Raw genomic sequence first — 16,165 nt, forward strand, 5'->3', positions numbered from 1 at the left:
TAGCTGCCACCCCTCATCTACCCACACAGCCCACAGCTGCCCCTGCTCTCCCCTCCCAACTACCCCTCATGAGCACCCTTCACAAAGTCCACTCACAAGCTCCCCTCACGAACATCCCCCATGACTGCCCCTCCCAAACCCCTTTCACTAGCTCCCCTCATGCCTGCCCCTCACGAGCTCCCCTCATGCCTGCCTCTCACGAGCTCCCCTCATGCCTGCCCCTCACGAGCTCCCCTCATGCCTGCCCCTCACGAGCTCCCCTCATGCCTGCCCCTCACGAGCTCCCCTCATGCCTGCCTCTCACGAACTCCCCTTACACCTGCCCCTCACGAGCTCTGCTCACGACTGCCCCTCATTAGCTCCCCTCATGACTGCCCCTCACAAACTCCTCTCATGAACTTTCCTTATGCCTGCCCCTCATGAGCTCTCCTCACAAGTTCCCCTCACACCTGCCCCTCACAAGCTCACCCCACAAGCTCCCCTCACAACTGTCCCTCTCAACTGCCCCTCACAAGCTCCCCTCACGCCTGCCTCTCACAAGCTCCCCTAATGACTGCCCCTCGTTAGCTCTCCTCACAAGCTCCTCTCATGACTGTCCCTCACACCTGCCCCCCATGAGCACCCCTCATGACTGCCCCTCACAACCTCCCCTAACAACTGCCCCTGTAGGCTGCTCCCCACCCTTCATGGACATCCCTCCACTCCCCTCATGACCTTCCCTATCCAATAGTCAAAATGTTACTTATCTCACTACATGTAATGAGGGACTGAGTGGCCCACAATTAAGCCATTCCACTTGATGCCTACTCATTCAAATTGAGCAAATGACTAGTTTGCCCTCTCCAAAGTGTGTATGTCAGTGGACTTGATGGAGAATAAACTGTATTTATGGGGATTTCTTTCAGGCAGTGTATCTGTGAATCGCCACTTGTTACAGCGATACAAATGACAGCATTATAAACGTCAAGTGGCTAAAAAAGTCTTAAGGGATAAACCAGAGATACTACTCAAACAAACTCACTGCTCATATTATACAGGCAAATACCTGCTTACAGATGTAATGTGAACACATACCACAGGAGGACTACATTAGCAGTATATTATGTTATTTATAACCACTCCTTAAGAGCTAAAAACAATGGCAATCCCATTACTAGTATTTATAGTAAGCATTCATGCTGTCAGATGGATTTTGAATAATGTCCCAGACTGGGACACGGTATTGTAGATCTTGGCACAGATTCCTGGAGTGATAAACTGGGAGATGTGCAGAGCAGTTAAATATATTCACAGTTCCTGCATCCAAACCTGGTTCTCAATGAGATTAACTGGCTCAGTTAGCACAACCAGTGAGGGATAAGGAAATTAAGCTTTTTAGATATCTCTTCAACATTACAGAAAATCTAGTTGCCAAATCAGATCTGGTTTCCCCTCTGCCATGCTACTTCATTTCAGCAAGAACTTTTTGTACAGCTAGGAAAATGCAAGTGGTAACAGCAAGCAAAATTGTTCTGTGACACCTACTTTGCTGATTTTGATTAAAATAAATTCCAATCTGTTTCTACCATTTGTGCAAGATAAAATGTTCAGTCATCATTTTCGAGTTCTTCAGTTGTGAGTATGGAAGCTCTGACTCCTCCAGGCAGAGACAACAGCTGCCAGCAGCCGGTACCACTAGCTTTAAGTGTTTTCAGGCGTTCTTTGTGCAGCACTGCAGATTACACCCATGTAAGCAGATTAACTTGATTATTTCAGAAATATCGGATGTTACATTTCTTTATGTGGAATGAGTTTGAGAGACACTGATAGCAACCAAGAGCCAATGACACACAGTCCTTTAAATTTAAACTTAATGACTGGCATCTCCATGCACAGTGATAACTGAATCCAAAGCATTTTATGTAAGTGTGGTTGTTAAAATGGAAGTATGTGTGGATTCAAGCAATATTACATTGCCTTGCACAATTTTACTTCCAAAATATTTTAATGAGAGTTCCCATGATGATAATCTACCATTTCTTGACACATTACAATAGTTCAGTAAGTATTTAAAAATATAAAGGTCCAGTATTTCACTCTTTCACAGTGCCACTATGTAAAATATGTTCTAGAGTTCACCAGATACTTGGTATACCTTACTCTTCCTAAAAGGTTTATGGAACAAGATCCCGTGTAGTAAAAGAGATCGTGTAAGACCAACACAGAAATGTCCCAAGAGCTATGGAAAGAAACACAGATGTATTTTTTCCATGCTGTCAGCATATATGTATGCGTGACTGAAGTATATGGTTCACCTTTACAGACAGGCAGGCTACAAGAGAATACCTCTCTGAATACCTAAACGTAGTTTCAGCTCAGTACACAGTATATGTTTTCTTATGGAGGACATCAGCTATTAGTCAAGAATAGCCCAATAGCATTAAATTATAACAAATTACAATAGGAAAAATATTTTTATGTTTACAGTGCGCATAGAAAGCTAGATCACATAAAAAGTGTCATAATTATGTAGTCTGTTTTACTGTATTTTCAGTAGACCCAGCTATGCTGTCATAGCATTTTTTGGGTCAAATGCTGACCCTTTACTCTTTTGGCACAGTTGCTTAAAAAATCTTTGCTGCATGTTTTTTTCCAAATCCTGTATCTGGATTCCAGTCCTAATGCCAGTCATTCCCCACACAATTTGGACAGTCAGGTTCAGATCCCTCTGAGATGCTTTCTGCCTTCAACTGTGATGATTTGCAATAGGAGACCCAACAGTATCCTGAATTAAAACCTTAACCCAGGTTGACCCCCAGCTAGGTCAAGGAGAAGGCAGGAAGGGAAGGAGGGGATAAAGAAAACTGCTGGCTTGCTTTACAAATCTAGTTTTTTTAATCTTGCTGTTGATTCAGGCTAATTGGCCATTTTGTATTGTGTTGAAAATAAAAACCTGAATTTCTGCTTTCTCACCTTGTTTTAATATACAAAAAAAAATTTTAAATTTTAAAATAAATTAGGCAAAAGTAAGGTGTATTGCTGGGCATGTCTATAGTGTTAGCTTAGGTTCAAGCTAGAATGTGAATTCAATGAGCAGGACTATTCAGTACTTTTAGACACAGATTCTTGCTCTACCTCAGGCCAGACTAATTAACTAAGTAGGCAGTGAAATTTTAACTCAAAGTCTCTATTATGAGCCACACGGCACAGTGAGTGACTGTCCCAGTTTTGATTGGGATAGAGTTAATTTTCTTCCCAGAAGCTGGTATAGTGCTGTGGTTTTGATTTGGTATGAGAACAATGCTGATAACACACCGATGTTTTGTTGTTGCTAAGTAGCACTTTAAATCAAGCACTTTACAGGTTCCCATGTTCTGTAGGAGCAAGAGGAGGGGCACAAGAAGTCGGGAGGGAGCACAGCCAGGATAGTTGATCCAAACTAGGAAAAGGGATATTCCATACCATAACACATCATGCCCAGTATGATGCCCAGCTGGAGGGAATTGCCTGAACACTGCTCCAGGTTGAGCTGAGTATCGGTCAGCGGTTGCGAGCAATTGTATTGTTATTCACTTGTGTTTCTTGGGGTTTATTTCCCTTTCTCTTTTCACTTTCATTGCAATTACTCTTATTACTATTATTATATTTTAGTTTACTTCAATTATTAAACTGTTCTTATCTCAGCCCACAAGTTTAACCTTTTTCTGATTGTCCCCATCCTACAGGGGTGCAGGGTTGGAGTGAGAGAGTGAGCTGGGGTTAAGCCACAACAGTGACCCATGGAGCTCACCCAGGAATGGCTAGCAGCCTGTATGTTTTGCTTTTCAGAAACTAAGGCTCCAGGCCTAGCTATACCCTTCCTCCAGAAATACTCTCTTTTCCAGCAGATTATCCAACCAGGAATGATTCTCATCTATACTGTGTTGCTTTAATCCCCACACTTGTTTCAGTTTTGCTCATGAGCCCTCAGCCTTCAGAAATATCATGGAACCTACCACATCCTAACTCACAGCTCCTCTGTCCAACTTGAAGCCCTAATACTCCTATCTCACCTGAATGAATCTTTTTCTTGCCCCATCATCTTGTGGATGTTACCTCTCCTGGTGTATATGTTTTCAAAATCCATCCTGACACAAATTCTAAATTTCATTGCTTAACCATCCCTCCCAAAAGTTTGTAACTTGACTGTTTCATTATCATTCAGTTTACCTCTCTTCCATGAACGCCTTCTGGTCCTGGTTCTCCTTTATCTCCTTTTTCACCCTAAAAGAATGAATATATATTTTATTTCATATAGAAGACAAATAATAACCCATGATGCTTTTTAACAGGAAAAATATTTTAAGATTCTTGTCTGTTCTACATGAAGTGCTACATATACATTGCTGACTGCACAAGTAAAAGTATTTCTTACATTCCAACAGAAATTCTTTCCAAATAAATGCCTCTGAAAAATGTCTAGCGCTCTGAGAGCTACAGTTATCTGTACTTCACAGCCCCACTGAACGCCCACAAAGACACACCACAGAAAAACATTCTTGGGCCTCACAGTGCTCCAAGAACATGGTGGGGAAAAAGAAATTTACACTGGGCAAGTTTTGCTTTTGAAAATCTTAACATTGACATAAGATTGTTTTCATTCTGAGGCTGTTTTTTTAATCATGAATTTTTGTTATATCTTACAACAAAACTGTTCTCAATATGATAATTTGTCTTTGACCCATACTGGTGTATGGTTCACAGATCACATCTGTAAAATGGAAAAAACTTATGTGCTGAAAATTTTCTCACAAGTATGAATATGAACAAGATGAGGAATCAAAAGAAAAAAATGGTGGGAAGTATCCTTCAGAAGCAACTATACAGGCTGGTTCCTGTGTTTGCTCATGAAACACTGACTACAAAACACAATATTCTTTCTAGGATACATAGAGGGATTCAGTTCTGTGTTAACTCTAACTACCATGCTATTCTAGTCAACATATTTCATCAAAGCAAACAAAATACACTTGCTTAAGAAGCATAATTTAAGGAGAATGCCTTCCAGAACCAACAAGTCCAAAATGCTTTATAATTGTATCTCTGTTACTAGACTGAACTTTGTTAAATCATAAAAGTAACTTAATTCTGATAAAAGCACAGGAACTTACTTTAGTAGTAGAATCAAAGCTCTTCATATCAACAAAAGAAAGCAAACAGCCCTGCACTGAATTTCCATTGTCTCCAGAGGACTACATTTGTCTGAGCAGAATCTATTCATTATGTCAGCATCATTTTCATAATTCTGTTAGGTAAATGGTATTGAACTGAGATCATTCAGCTAACTCCATTTGTGACACAGCCCTGATTCAGAGCTATTCCTCCAGTGGCAAGGACAGAGGGCATTTCATCTAATAATCAGTTTTGCAAAATGAGTTTGTATGAGCTTTCCCAAACAACTGAAGCCTACTAACAAATTAGCAACAGCAAACTTTTAATTTAATAATTCCATGCACAAGATGGCTTTGCTAGTTCATTGTTTCCATGTTAATACATCTTGTTGATAAGAAAATGAATGCTACACATTAGCGTGAATCATACTGTTAAGTTTTTTCCTTATGTATTGCCTGTCTTGCTTCAAAGATGCAAAAAAACCTCAAAATCAAACCAGAAATGTATGCATTTACTGCAAAGTTTAAATGACACCAAATAAGTATAAGAATTTAACACTGGTTATTTTGGTGTGATTAAACTATAAAATCCTCTTTTTTTAACGGATTAAGGCATTGGTTGAGACAGTAATTTTCTTTCACCTTTTTCTTCTTTCCAGTTTAAAAAAAGAACAAATGAACTCCCAAACTTACATTCTTTTTTTAAATAGCTCACTTAAACTTTTAGATGAAATTGCAAAAATGGCATTTTACTTTTCATCACTGTGACCCACCGGACATTTACTGCTGCTTTCAGGATCTTTCAACCAGTTTTAGATACAGTTCTAGAATTTTGCAACAGCTACAAGGTACAGTTGAATATTTGACATACTACCTCCTTATCCAAATCCATTTCTAGAACATTTAAAAATCATTTGAATTTACGGAACTGTTTTTTCTTCTATGATTTCTTTATCTGCTTTCATACTTTAACAGAAAATGATATAAACATGTACAGCTCTACTTCAGAATTAGTAGCATCCTGAACGTAGAAGTATTATGTCATAATTTGCTATGCAACATCTACATTTACATAAAAACCTAAGTAGAGAGCCTAAGCCAAAAGATGATCCTTTCCTCACCCTTGCTTATCATTCGCCTTAATGTTAGATGGGCAGCATGTATAGAAGACTTAAATTTGAGATGTTTGTCAGTTTCTTAGACAAAATGATAAAAAGCACCCTCTGGTAATGAGCCTCAGACCTCTGCGGAGTCCCAAGAACCATGGGCATTCTGCCAGGTATGGGATTTTACTATGAATATATTCTGATTTTTTAATGGAGTAAATGATTTGTCCTTGCCAAGCCTGTTGTAGGGAATGTCCATGTTCTCTATGAAGCCAGAGTTCAAACAAAACAGAGGTCCAATTTTTACAATTTATTCTCATGAAAACTGAGCCAAGTCACACTCATTTCTGCCTTTGTGGAGTACACTATACAGCATAATTAACAGCTTCAAATCTAGCCAATTTGCAGAATTGCTGAAGCCACTTTCCAGTGTAGAGGCTTTTAATAATCAACATTGTGGCGTACTGCATAGATTAACAAAAAAGAGAGAAAAATGTGTTAATGATTTTTATATCTAATGTTCCTGCCTGCTTGTACTATATTCAGATGAGACAGTTAAAGACTATTTCTTACAAAAACAGGATGACAAAAGTCTGGAAGTGCCTTGCTGTGATTATTTGTTAACTAAAACTAATCCAACATAAATGGAATGATTTTTATTTCTTTGGGTGCATTCTGCTTTCAATTGCCCAAGAGGAACAAGCTGATGGGATTGCCCAGTATAATCACTGGGAGGAATTCAGTCTGCTCTGTGTAATAGCAGATACGCTGAATTCAGTGGTAATTGAATTCCTTAATTAAACTGAATCCTTAATTAGAGCCAGGGCTTCATGCATGGCCTCTGCAAGATGAGAGAACCAGCCTCCAACTCACCTGTCCACTTTAAGGCTGCCTCATTATCCTTGCATGCTATTTCCTGCTTATTTTAAAAGCTCAGAGTGGATACCTTATAAATGTTAACTCCTGAAATTCCACAGTTTTACCCTATGTATCTTTAAGATAGCTATGTGACTGTTCTTTTAAAAATACTCTTCTGTGTTTTGCTACAGCTCTGTCTCAGCAGAATGCTGTAAGTGAATTTGCTTTTCTTGCAACCATTTCTCTATAGCTTCTTTTAAATTGAACCCAGCTTATAGTAAATCTTACTGAGTTTTTCTAAATAAGTTATGAATTTAAAAATCAGCATCTCCAGTGTAAAAAACTCCTATAGTTCTTTTTGGTTTTGCTTACAGATGTCTGGAGAGCTGGGGTTATGAAGGGCTCCATTCTAAAAATATTCTTATTGACTGACCTGTAACCCTTTGCCAAATGTGGGATAGTATACTTCAGGAAGGCAGCAATACTCAGAGCAAAGTACCTCAGGGCTGCTGAGAAACTATACCATTTAAAATGAGTGGAAATCAAGGCAGACTAATGACTTTGTCTTAGTTCAGACTGGGAGGAAATATGCAAGGAAACAAAAGAGTGACACAAAAAGCTTATTTTCCAACAGGCTGTAACCCTGCACCACATAAGACTATCCTAACTAACCTAGCCTAACTAACCTAGCCTAACCTACACAGGGTCAGAAAGAGACAGTATGAAACATTGCAGAAATATACTTCTATTTCTGGTAAACTAAAATCAATAGTGATGACCTGGAAGAACATCACCATGAAGCCTGTGTCTTCCCAAACCTGCCTATTTAGGATACTCAGACACAGCAAGAAAGCGAAGATCACAAAGCCTTGAAGTCACCAGGAATGCAGAAAGCTCGGTAGATACGCTTAGCAAGAATCTGTGACCAAAAACTTCTGATTCTAAACTGCGCCATCGCCATCTTGTGAAAGAGCCCCACGTGACAGGTGTCATGCCTGACCAAGCCAGATAGCATGTCAGGAGAAAGATCTTTCCTTCCTGCTTCACTTACATAGACTGAGCAATTCTGAAGATGTTCATATCAGCTAACTACTGATTAGTGTCAGTGCATCATGTTTCTAAGTTAGCTCCAAGCATTTCTTAGCCAGAGAGACTAGGCAAAAGCAAACTACTACCTCAAATGAGTCCAAAATTGTAGGCACAGAATGAGAATGGTATGAAGCCAGACCAGCCCATGGCTCCAAAACTGCACTGATTAATCGCCTTTTTCTGTCAGCAGGAACAAGGCAGCCATCCATTTTTATTCTTCAGAGAAAAACCTTAAAAAGCAAAATGACTTTGACCAGTCAGAACAGTAATTAAAAAGAAAATAAATAAATCAAGTCCAATAAATGTGACAGTGTAGTGCTCTCCAAATGGAGAAATCAAATGCACAAACCCCAAATAATCCCTGTAGCACTCTGCAGAAAAGGATCTGAGGATTATCATGGATCACATAGTGAGTAGGAATCTGTAACGCAAAGCTATTTTTAAAAGGCTTACCCCCAGTTTCCATTTGCCAAATGCAAACTGAAGTTCTGTTTCACTTGCCAATGTTAAGAACAGTGAAAAACTGCGTCTAGTTGAGAGGACCATAGTTTTCATGGAACTTCGTCAACTTTTAGGTATCTGCTTTTCTCCACAGCGGAATGATAGGGAGCTTGAAAAAAGCAGATAGAAGGGAAGAAGGAACATATCCCACTGATATGGGAAAGAATGCTATGAATGGGACAGTAAGTTTTCCATGACAATAATACAAATAACGGGTTCAATTTGTAGCCAAAAAGATTTGGGGGATGGGAGTAGGAGGAGATGGAAAACTGGGGTTAAAAAGGCAGAAAATTAATGCAACAATCTATTTAAGAATAGAGTGAAATTGCCTTAGCTGTAGAATTTGCTGGAGAGTTCTCTAGATAGACTTGATAATACACATGTCTTTATGGGGTGAAGGAGATATAACCCTGTACACTCGTCTAGGATAACATCTCCTGTAGACTGGTCCTTGGTTCTGCTATGACTGCTCTCTCTTGGAAAATGTGACACAGTCAGATGTTAAAATAGTTTTACCTTTTCTTGGAATGATGTCCTTGTTAAGTAATAATTACAGTATTTTAGTAGGCACATAGAATCACAGAATAGTTAGGGTTGGAAAGGGCCTTAAGATTATCAAGTTCGAACTCCCCTGCTGTCTGATGCCCCTGACATCTCACACTAGACCATGTCACCCAAGGCTTTATCAAACCTGGCCTTGAATACTGCCAGGGATGGAGCATTTACCACATGTCTTAAGGAGTCAAAATTCTCTCATTTAATAAATTCTCTTTTTTTCATGAAGGCATTGAAAGACAAATAAACATTAGTTCAAATGCCAGCAATGTAAAGGATAACAAAATGACTGAGCTGTTTATACTGTCACTGTGCCTTACCACCAAGCACAGTGATTGAATGGTATATGTTCAGAGATAAAGAATTGCAAAATAAAAATTAAACCAAACAACACAGAAAAAAACGGAGTGGACAGTTAAATGCATTCTGAAGAGCTAGCAACTCCTTTAGATTGAAGGCCTTTATCCATATTTGATCAAGTCACATAACTTAGGTGTACTTTTGCATTCTTCACAAAAGCTAGATTCTTACATTGCAACATCTACAAACATGTATTTCTAGAATAGTCATTCAGCCTGGAGAAGTCTCTAGGGAGGCCTTCTAACAGTACCTAAGGGAGCATACAAGAAAGCAGGAGAAGGACTCTTTACAAGGGTAGGTAGTGACAGGACAAGGAGGAATGGCTTTAAGCTGAAACAGAGTATATTTAAATCAGATATTAGGAATAAATTCATCACTATAAGGATGGTGAGGCACTGGAGCAGGTTGCCCAGAGAAGCTGTGGCTGCCCCATCCCTGGCAGTGTTCAAGGCCAGGTTGGACGGAGCTTTGAGCAACCTGGTCTAGGGGAAGGTGTCCCTCCCTTGTCAGGGGAATTAGAACTAGATGACCTCTTAAGTCCCTTCCAACCCAAACCATTCTGTGATTCTATGAATTCCATGGCATCCTGGCAAGCAACAAAGTGCCCTGAGTTACAGCCTTATTGAAGTATTTTCTTGTGTAGCCTACACAACTATGATCTACTTGAGAACTAAGCCTTCAAAAAACTCAAATTCTATTTTTTCACATCTAGAAAAAGCCACAGTAAGGCTACCAGCAATGCCTTATTGAAAACACAAATGAACAATCCTTTGATCTCTTAACATGCTCCTTATATATCTCTGAATCTCACCTTGGGCCTTACTCTCAACATAACCCTATCTTGTGGAAATCTGCTTAACATTCTCTGATTCTGACCCAGAGAGAGTAGTTAAGATCATTTATGGAATAATAAAAACCATTAAATTATACTGTGATAAGCAAAAAAAAGGGTATATATATGTAGAATAGTACATATCATACATTTTCATCTAATACACGTGTTAGGGTAAAGAAATATAAAGACACAACCTTGTCCATTTGAATGGTAGTAGACAGCCAGCGCAAGAAGAAAAATTACTCAGATTTTGGATAACTTCTGCTTGCTACAATTTATCAAGACTAACCATGATCTAACATTTAGCTTTGTTAGTCAATAAAAAAATACCTCAAAGGAATGCACTCAGGTTTAAGATGCTCACAGTGCCTTGGCTTTTTGCCACATGAAATTTTGCTGGTGTGGTTTGCTGACTTCGCCCTGTATTCTATCCTGCCATCGTTCATCCGCAATCACCATTTCATCGAATTCTTTTTTTTCCTTCAAAACTTTCAATAGCACAGAGGGAAAAACCCAAACAAAATCAATGCTCTTTTTGATAAGTCATTTGATCATATATTCCCAGACTTAAATTGAAAGAAAATTCTTAACCCAAGATTAAACTTTTAATCGTACAAATAAGAACAATAATATACTCTGAAGCACGAACTATCTGAAAGCAGAGTTTCAGTCTTCTAGATAATATGTATTCTTAACATCCACTTGAATATATTAATACTCTTTTCAGTGAAAGTACAATCAGTAAGGCAAAACATAAGGAGAAGTCGCTAAGGTTTTCCATGGTGATCTTCATTTGCAAATGCTACTTGGTATTTACATGAAGATGCTTTATTGGATGCAAATAGATTTCTAAAATAACTCAAAGCTCCCCCCCAAAATATTATGTTTATTTTGAGAAATTGCATAGAATCATAGAATAGTTAGGGTTGGAAAGGACCTTAAGATCATCTAGTTCCAACCCCCCTGCCATGGGCAGGGACATCTCACCCAAGGCTTCATCCAACCTGGCCTTGAACACTGCCATGGATCAAGCATTCACAGCCTCCCTGGGCAACCTATTCCAGTGCCTCACCACCCTAACAGGAAAGAATTTCCTCCTTATATCCAATCTGAACTTCCCCTGTTTAAGTTTGAACCTAATACCCCTTGTCCTGTCCCTACAGCTCCTAATGAAGAGTCCCTCCCCAGCATCCCTATAGGCTCCCTTCAGACATTGGAAGGCTGCTATGAGGTCTCCACGCAGCCTCCTCTTCTCCAGGCTGAACAGCCCAGACTTTCTCAGCCTATCTTCATCTGGGAGGTGCTCCAGTCCCCAATCATCCTCGTGGTCCTCCTCTGGACTTGTTCCAACAGTTTCATGTCCTTTTTATGTTGAGGACACCAGAACTGCACACACTACTCCAAGTGAGGTCTCACGAGAGCAGAGTAGAGGGGCAGGATCACCTCCTTCGACCTGCAGGTAATGCTCCTTTTGATGCAGCCCAGGATACGGTTGGCTTTCTGGGCTGCAAGCGCACACTGATGTCGCCTCATGTTCATTTTCTCATCAACCAACACCCCGAACTCCTTCTCCGCAGGGCTGCTCTGAATTTCTTCTTTTCCCAACCTGTAGCTGTGCCTGGGATTGCTCTGACCCAGGTGTAGGACCTTGCACTTGACATGGTTAAACTTCATGAGGTTGGCATCAGCCCACCTCATAAGCGTGTCGAGGTCCCTCTGGATGGCATTCCTTCCCTCCAGTGTATCAAGTGAACCACAGAGCTTGGTGTCATTGGCAAACTTGCTGAGGGAGCACTCAATCCCACTGTCCATGTCACTGACAAAGATGTTGAACAAGACTAGTCCCCTTCTTGAAAATGGGGGTTATATTTCCCTTTTTCCAGTCGTCGGGAACTTCACCTGACTGCCATGATTTTATAAATATGATGGCCAGCGGCTTAGCAACTTCATTCGCAGATGGATTTCATCAGGTCCCATGGACTTGTGCACGTTCAGGTTTTTAAGATGGTCTTGAACCAGATCCTCTCCTACAGTGGGCGCAAGGTCTTCATTCTCACAGTCCCTGCGTGTACCTTCCAAGAGTTGGCTGGTGCAGTCAGAGCCTTTGCCAGTGAAGACGGAGGTAAAGAAGTCATTCAGAACCTCAGCCTTCTCCAAATCCTGTGTAGCCAGTTCTCCCTATAGCTTCCAGAGGGGGCCTACGTTGTCCCTAGTCTGTTTTTTATTCGCTACATACCTATAGAATCCCTTCCTTTCCGAACTATGACCCATCTTAAATCTTTTATTTTAATCGTAATATCTTTGGGATGAGAGAAATGGTCTGCTTGTCTTTGTACTGTGCCTAAGACAAGAATATCATAACACGTTTTGACTTGCACAAATACTTGAGCTTTCACAGAACTTTGCTCTTACATCGCTCACAAACAACACTAATAGTTGAACTTGGTGCCAAGTCTCCAGCACCAAATTCCATGATAAAATCTTCCGTATCTATCAATAGGTTAAAATCTAAAAAAGAAAAAAGCTGTCTCATTTAATGAGCACATTATTTCTCCCTTTCTTAAGTAAATACTACAAATGGATTTGACTTTCAGCTACAATTGTTTAAAATTCTATCTGTCTTTCAATGGGGAGGTTTCTGTTTATACTGGCTTTAGTGTTAGTGTTGAATGAAGATTTTTCCGTAGGAGGAATAAACGACTTTCTTTTCAAGGCTGGTCTCCTAAGGCAACCTAAAGCAAATCTGTTCATGTCAGCAGCTGACAAATAGTATTGCTTTCACAGAACGTACTATTTTTTAGACACCCATGCTTTCATGGTTTTGGTAAGCTAGTGCTATTGTTATTTAGACTCTAAAAGATGTTCTGCAGATGGCTAAAGCAACATCAAGTGTTTGCGCAAGCTGATGGACTGCTGTGTCTTTTCTGCAAGGGCCACACCTCTAGCTTTATTTCTGTCACATAACAACCAAAATAATGGCATTTATTATTATGACAACTATTAACTGTGCTCATCAGGCCCACACAGACAGCAGAATCAGTAACCTCTAGCTTCTTAGACTACATTAAGTAGTTTATTAAGGTCATGAAAATACATACTTTAGACAGGAAATTGGGGTTTTAATAAAGCCCTCATGAAGCCTGGTACAACATAAAGGTGTGATATGTTCAGTCTTCTGATGGATATTTATCAAAGGAGGAGCCTTGATCTGCGTTCAGACTAAGCACACCTTGCTCAGTCAGACTTCACTAAGGCCAGTCCAAAACACAGCTAGAAAAGTAGGAAATGGTTGACTTTTGCATAAAACTTAGTAATGATAGATTTCAAGCCAGAAATTTTCTCTTTTTTCAAGATGACGAAAACCCCCTTCCCTGGCAACTGTCCATACAACCAGCCCATAGTGTACCATGCATGAAAACAGTTGTCATATTTTGATTCTAGCTGGTCATCTGTGCAGTGAAGTGTGAAAAAAATCAATAGTTCTAATAAATAAATAATAAAATACAATAATATAAAATAAATACCTAAATAAATAGGTGAAAGAACATTCTGCAGCCTGCTGAATGGAAGGAAGCATCTTTAGAAAGGGCATCCTGGGAAATATGAGTATGTACTGGTTGGCTATTGATAACATAAGCAACTTTAAGTTAACAGTGGTCTTCAGTAAGTACATAAAACTCATAAAAGGGTACAGGACAAAACTTTATCTGTGCACAACATATATTGGCCTCACTCTTCAGGGAAGATAACAATATGCTCTCTGCAGACACCTAAGACAGCTCCACTTACTGTCACACATACTGCGCAGCACAACAGAAGAGGATCTATAGAGCAAATGATGCAGAGTACTAGATGTTCACAGTATAATTATTGGAGTTATTCCAAACCTACCTTGCAGTAATTTTAGTCTGCTTTCATGACCTCAAGAGCCATTAGCAATTGCAGCACCTTAGGCTTGTTCCTGGAGTACAAGGTTTAGTTTAAAGGAATCAAACTGTTCTTCTCCAGCCACAAAAGACATCTATATAGGACTGCAGTACCTTCTGGTTATTAAAATATGCCTGTTCTGGAGTATCTTGGTTGCTGAAGAAAAGCCAGACAGCATTCTGGAGAAACAGAATCTGCTGGGATACAACCCAGTAAACAGAGGCTTTTTTTTTTTTTTTTGCTCAGAACAGTTCCCTGATTTATTTACTTTACTAGGTACAAAACAAACAGTTGCACAGGGACACTGGGGACAGGAAGAAGCATCTGGAAAGAGATATTGAGGGAAGACTCTTTTTATCATTGACAGTATTACATTAACAAGTATCAACTATTGCTAAGTGGAGGATAAAAAAAGTGCTTTGGAGAATTAAATACAGTTAAACATATATGTTACTGACTTTTCAGTACTAACATCTACATCTGTCTCTGCTTCCCCCATTCACCATATAGCAAGTTCTAATTTTGGTATATTAATGAAGAAAGGTGCTGTGTTCACCTGTTTTACAGTGACCAATATAAGTAGCTGCTTCATTGCTTCTTTCAACACACCATTCATGAATTGTAATTCTTTTCCTAATTGCAAATAACTCACTCAAAATTGCAAGAGCCCATTTAGGAAGCCTATTGACTCAAACATGTTTTTTTGTTTTTTTTTTTGATTTTGTTGGGTTTTGTGGGGGTTTGGATTGTCTGTTTGTTGCGTTTTTTTTTTTGGAAAAAAAAAAAGAGGCTAGATTTAGGTTAAATATAAGGAAGAAGTTCTTTACTGTGAGGGTGGTGAGGCACTGGAATAGGTTGCCCAAGGATGTTGTGGATGCCCCATCCCTGGAAGTGTTCCAGCCAGGTTGAACAGGGCTTTGAGCAACCTGGCCTAGTGGAAGTTGTTCCAGCCTCTGGCTGTGGGGAAAGAATTAGGTGATCTAAAATTAAGGTCCCTTCCAATCCAAACTATTCTATAATTCTACGATTTCATCTGCAAATTTACTTGCTCGTATTCATGGCTGCTTTAGAAATATCACATAAAACAATTTTTTAAGAAGCCTCACAATATAAGGCTAAAATATAAAACCTACAAGGCTGCATGAGTATATATGCAATTTATGCTAAATGATGTTTTCTATTATTATTTTATTGGATTTTCCTATTGCCTATTCTCATTAGGAACCTGTCAGTACTCTCTTTTTCATAAAGAGTAATCCTCTGCAACAGTGCATACAACATAACCTGACAGCAGCAGCTGCAATGTGCTGATGGCCTCCTTGCTGTGGAGCCCTTCAGCTCAGCCTTACACCATATCATTGCCAGCAACTCCTAAGAGCTACCTCCCATTTGAAAGAAAGGAGACTCACATGCCAAGACCTCTATTCAGTTCATTATCTTAAAGTTCATACACCGCACCCGCCAGCGAGGATTCAGTCTATTCCTGTAACTCCTCCTTTCTCCAGAGCCTTCTTTCTGGCTTAAAGTTCTTTGTAAAGAAGTTTTTCTTCAATAACTGCATTTCAGTAAATCAAAAGAATTAAGTCAGGACTGACATAATTTAGAAATCTACTACTTGGTATGTTACTAAACATTTTTGTGATTGTATTATATTTCCCTGAAGGAGATAATGTATTCTAGTGCACCCATGAATATGTATGTAAACATACAAGCATATTAGTATAAATAGAATCACAGTAAATGTGCACTTTCAACTGGAAATTGAGGAAATACACTCAGAGGTAAACCTATCACCAGATTGTCAA

The 16,165-nt window shown here is 39.5% G+C and overlaps 1 protein-coding gene across 3 annotated transcripts in view; it reads right to left on the reverse strand.

The window, feature by feature from the left end:
* COL19A1 (collagen type XIX alpha 1 chain) overlaps nt 1–16,165 on the reverse strand; it is a 178,115-nt gene that overhangs the window by 91,418 nt on the left and 70,532 nt on the right. For all 3 annotated transcript variants that reach the window (XM_057418814.1, XM_057418813.1, XM_057418812.1), the window contains one exon: nt 4,189–4,242. In XM_057418814.1, coding sequence (XP_057274797.1) covers nt 4,189–4,242 — 54 coding nt within the window. The remainder of the gene's footprint in view (nt 1–4,188; nt 4,243–16,165) is intronic.

Source organism: Pezoporus wallicus, unplaced genomic scaffold (genome assembly GCF_028554395.1).
Source record: "Pezoporus wallicus isolate ANWC-B61680 ecotype Strahan unplaced genomic scaffold, APGP_CSIRO_Pwel_v1 contig_4901, whole genome shotgun sequence".
Lineage (NCBI taxonomy): Eukaryota > Metazoa > Chordata > Aves > Psittaciformes > Psittacidae > Pezoporus > Pezoporus wallicus.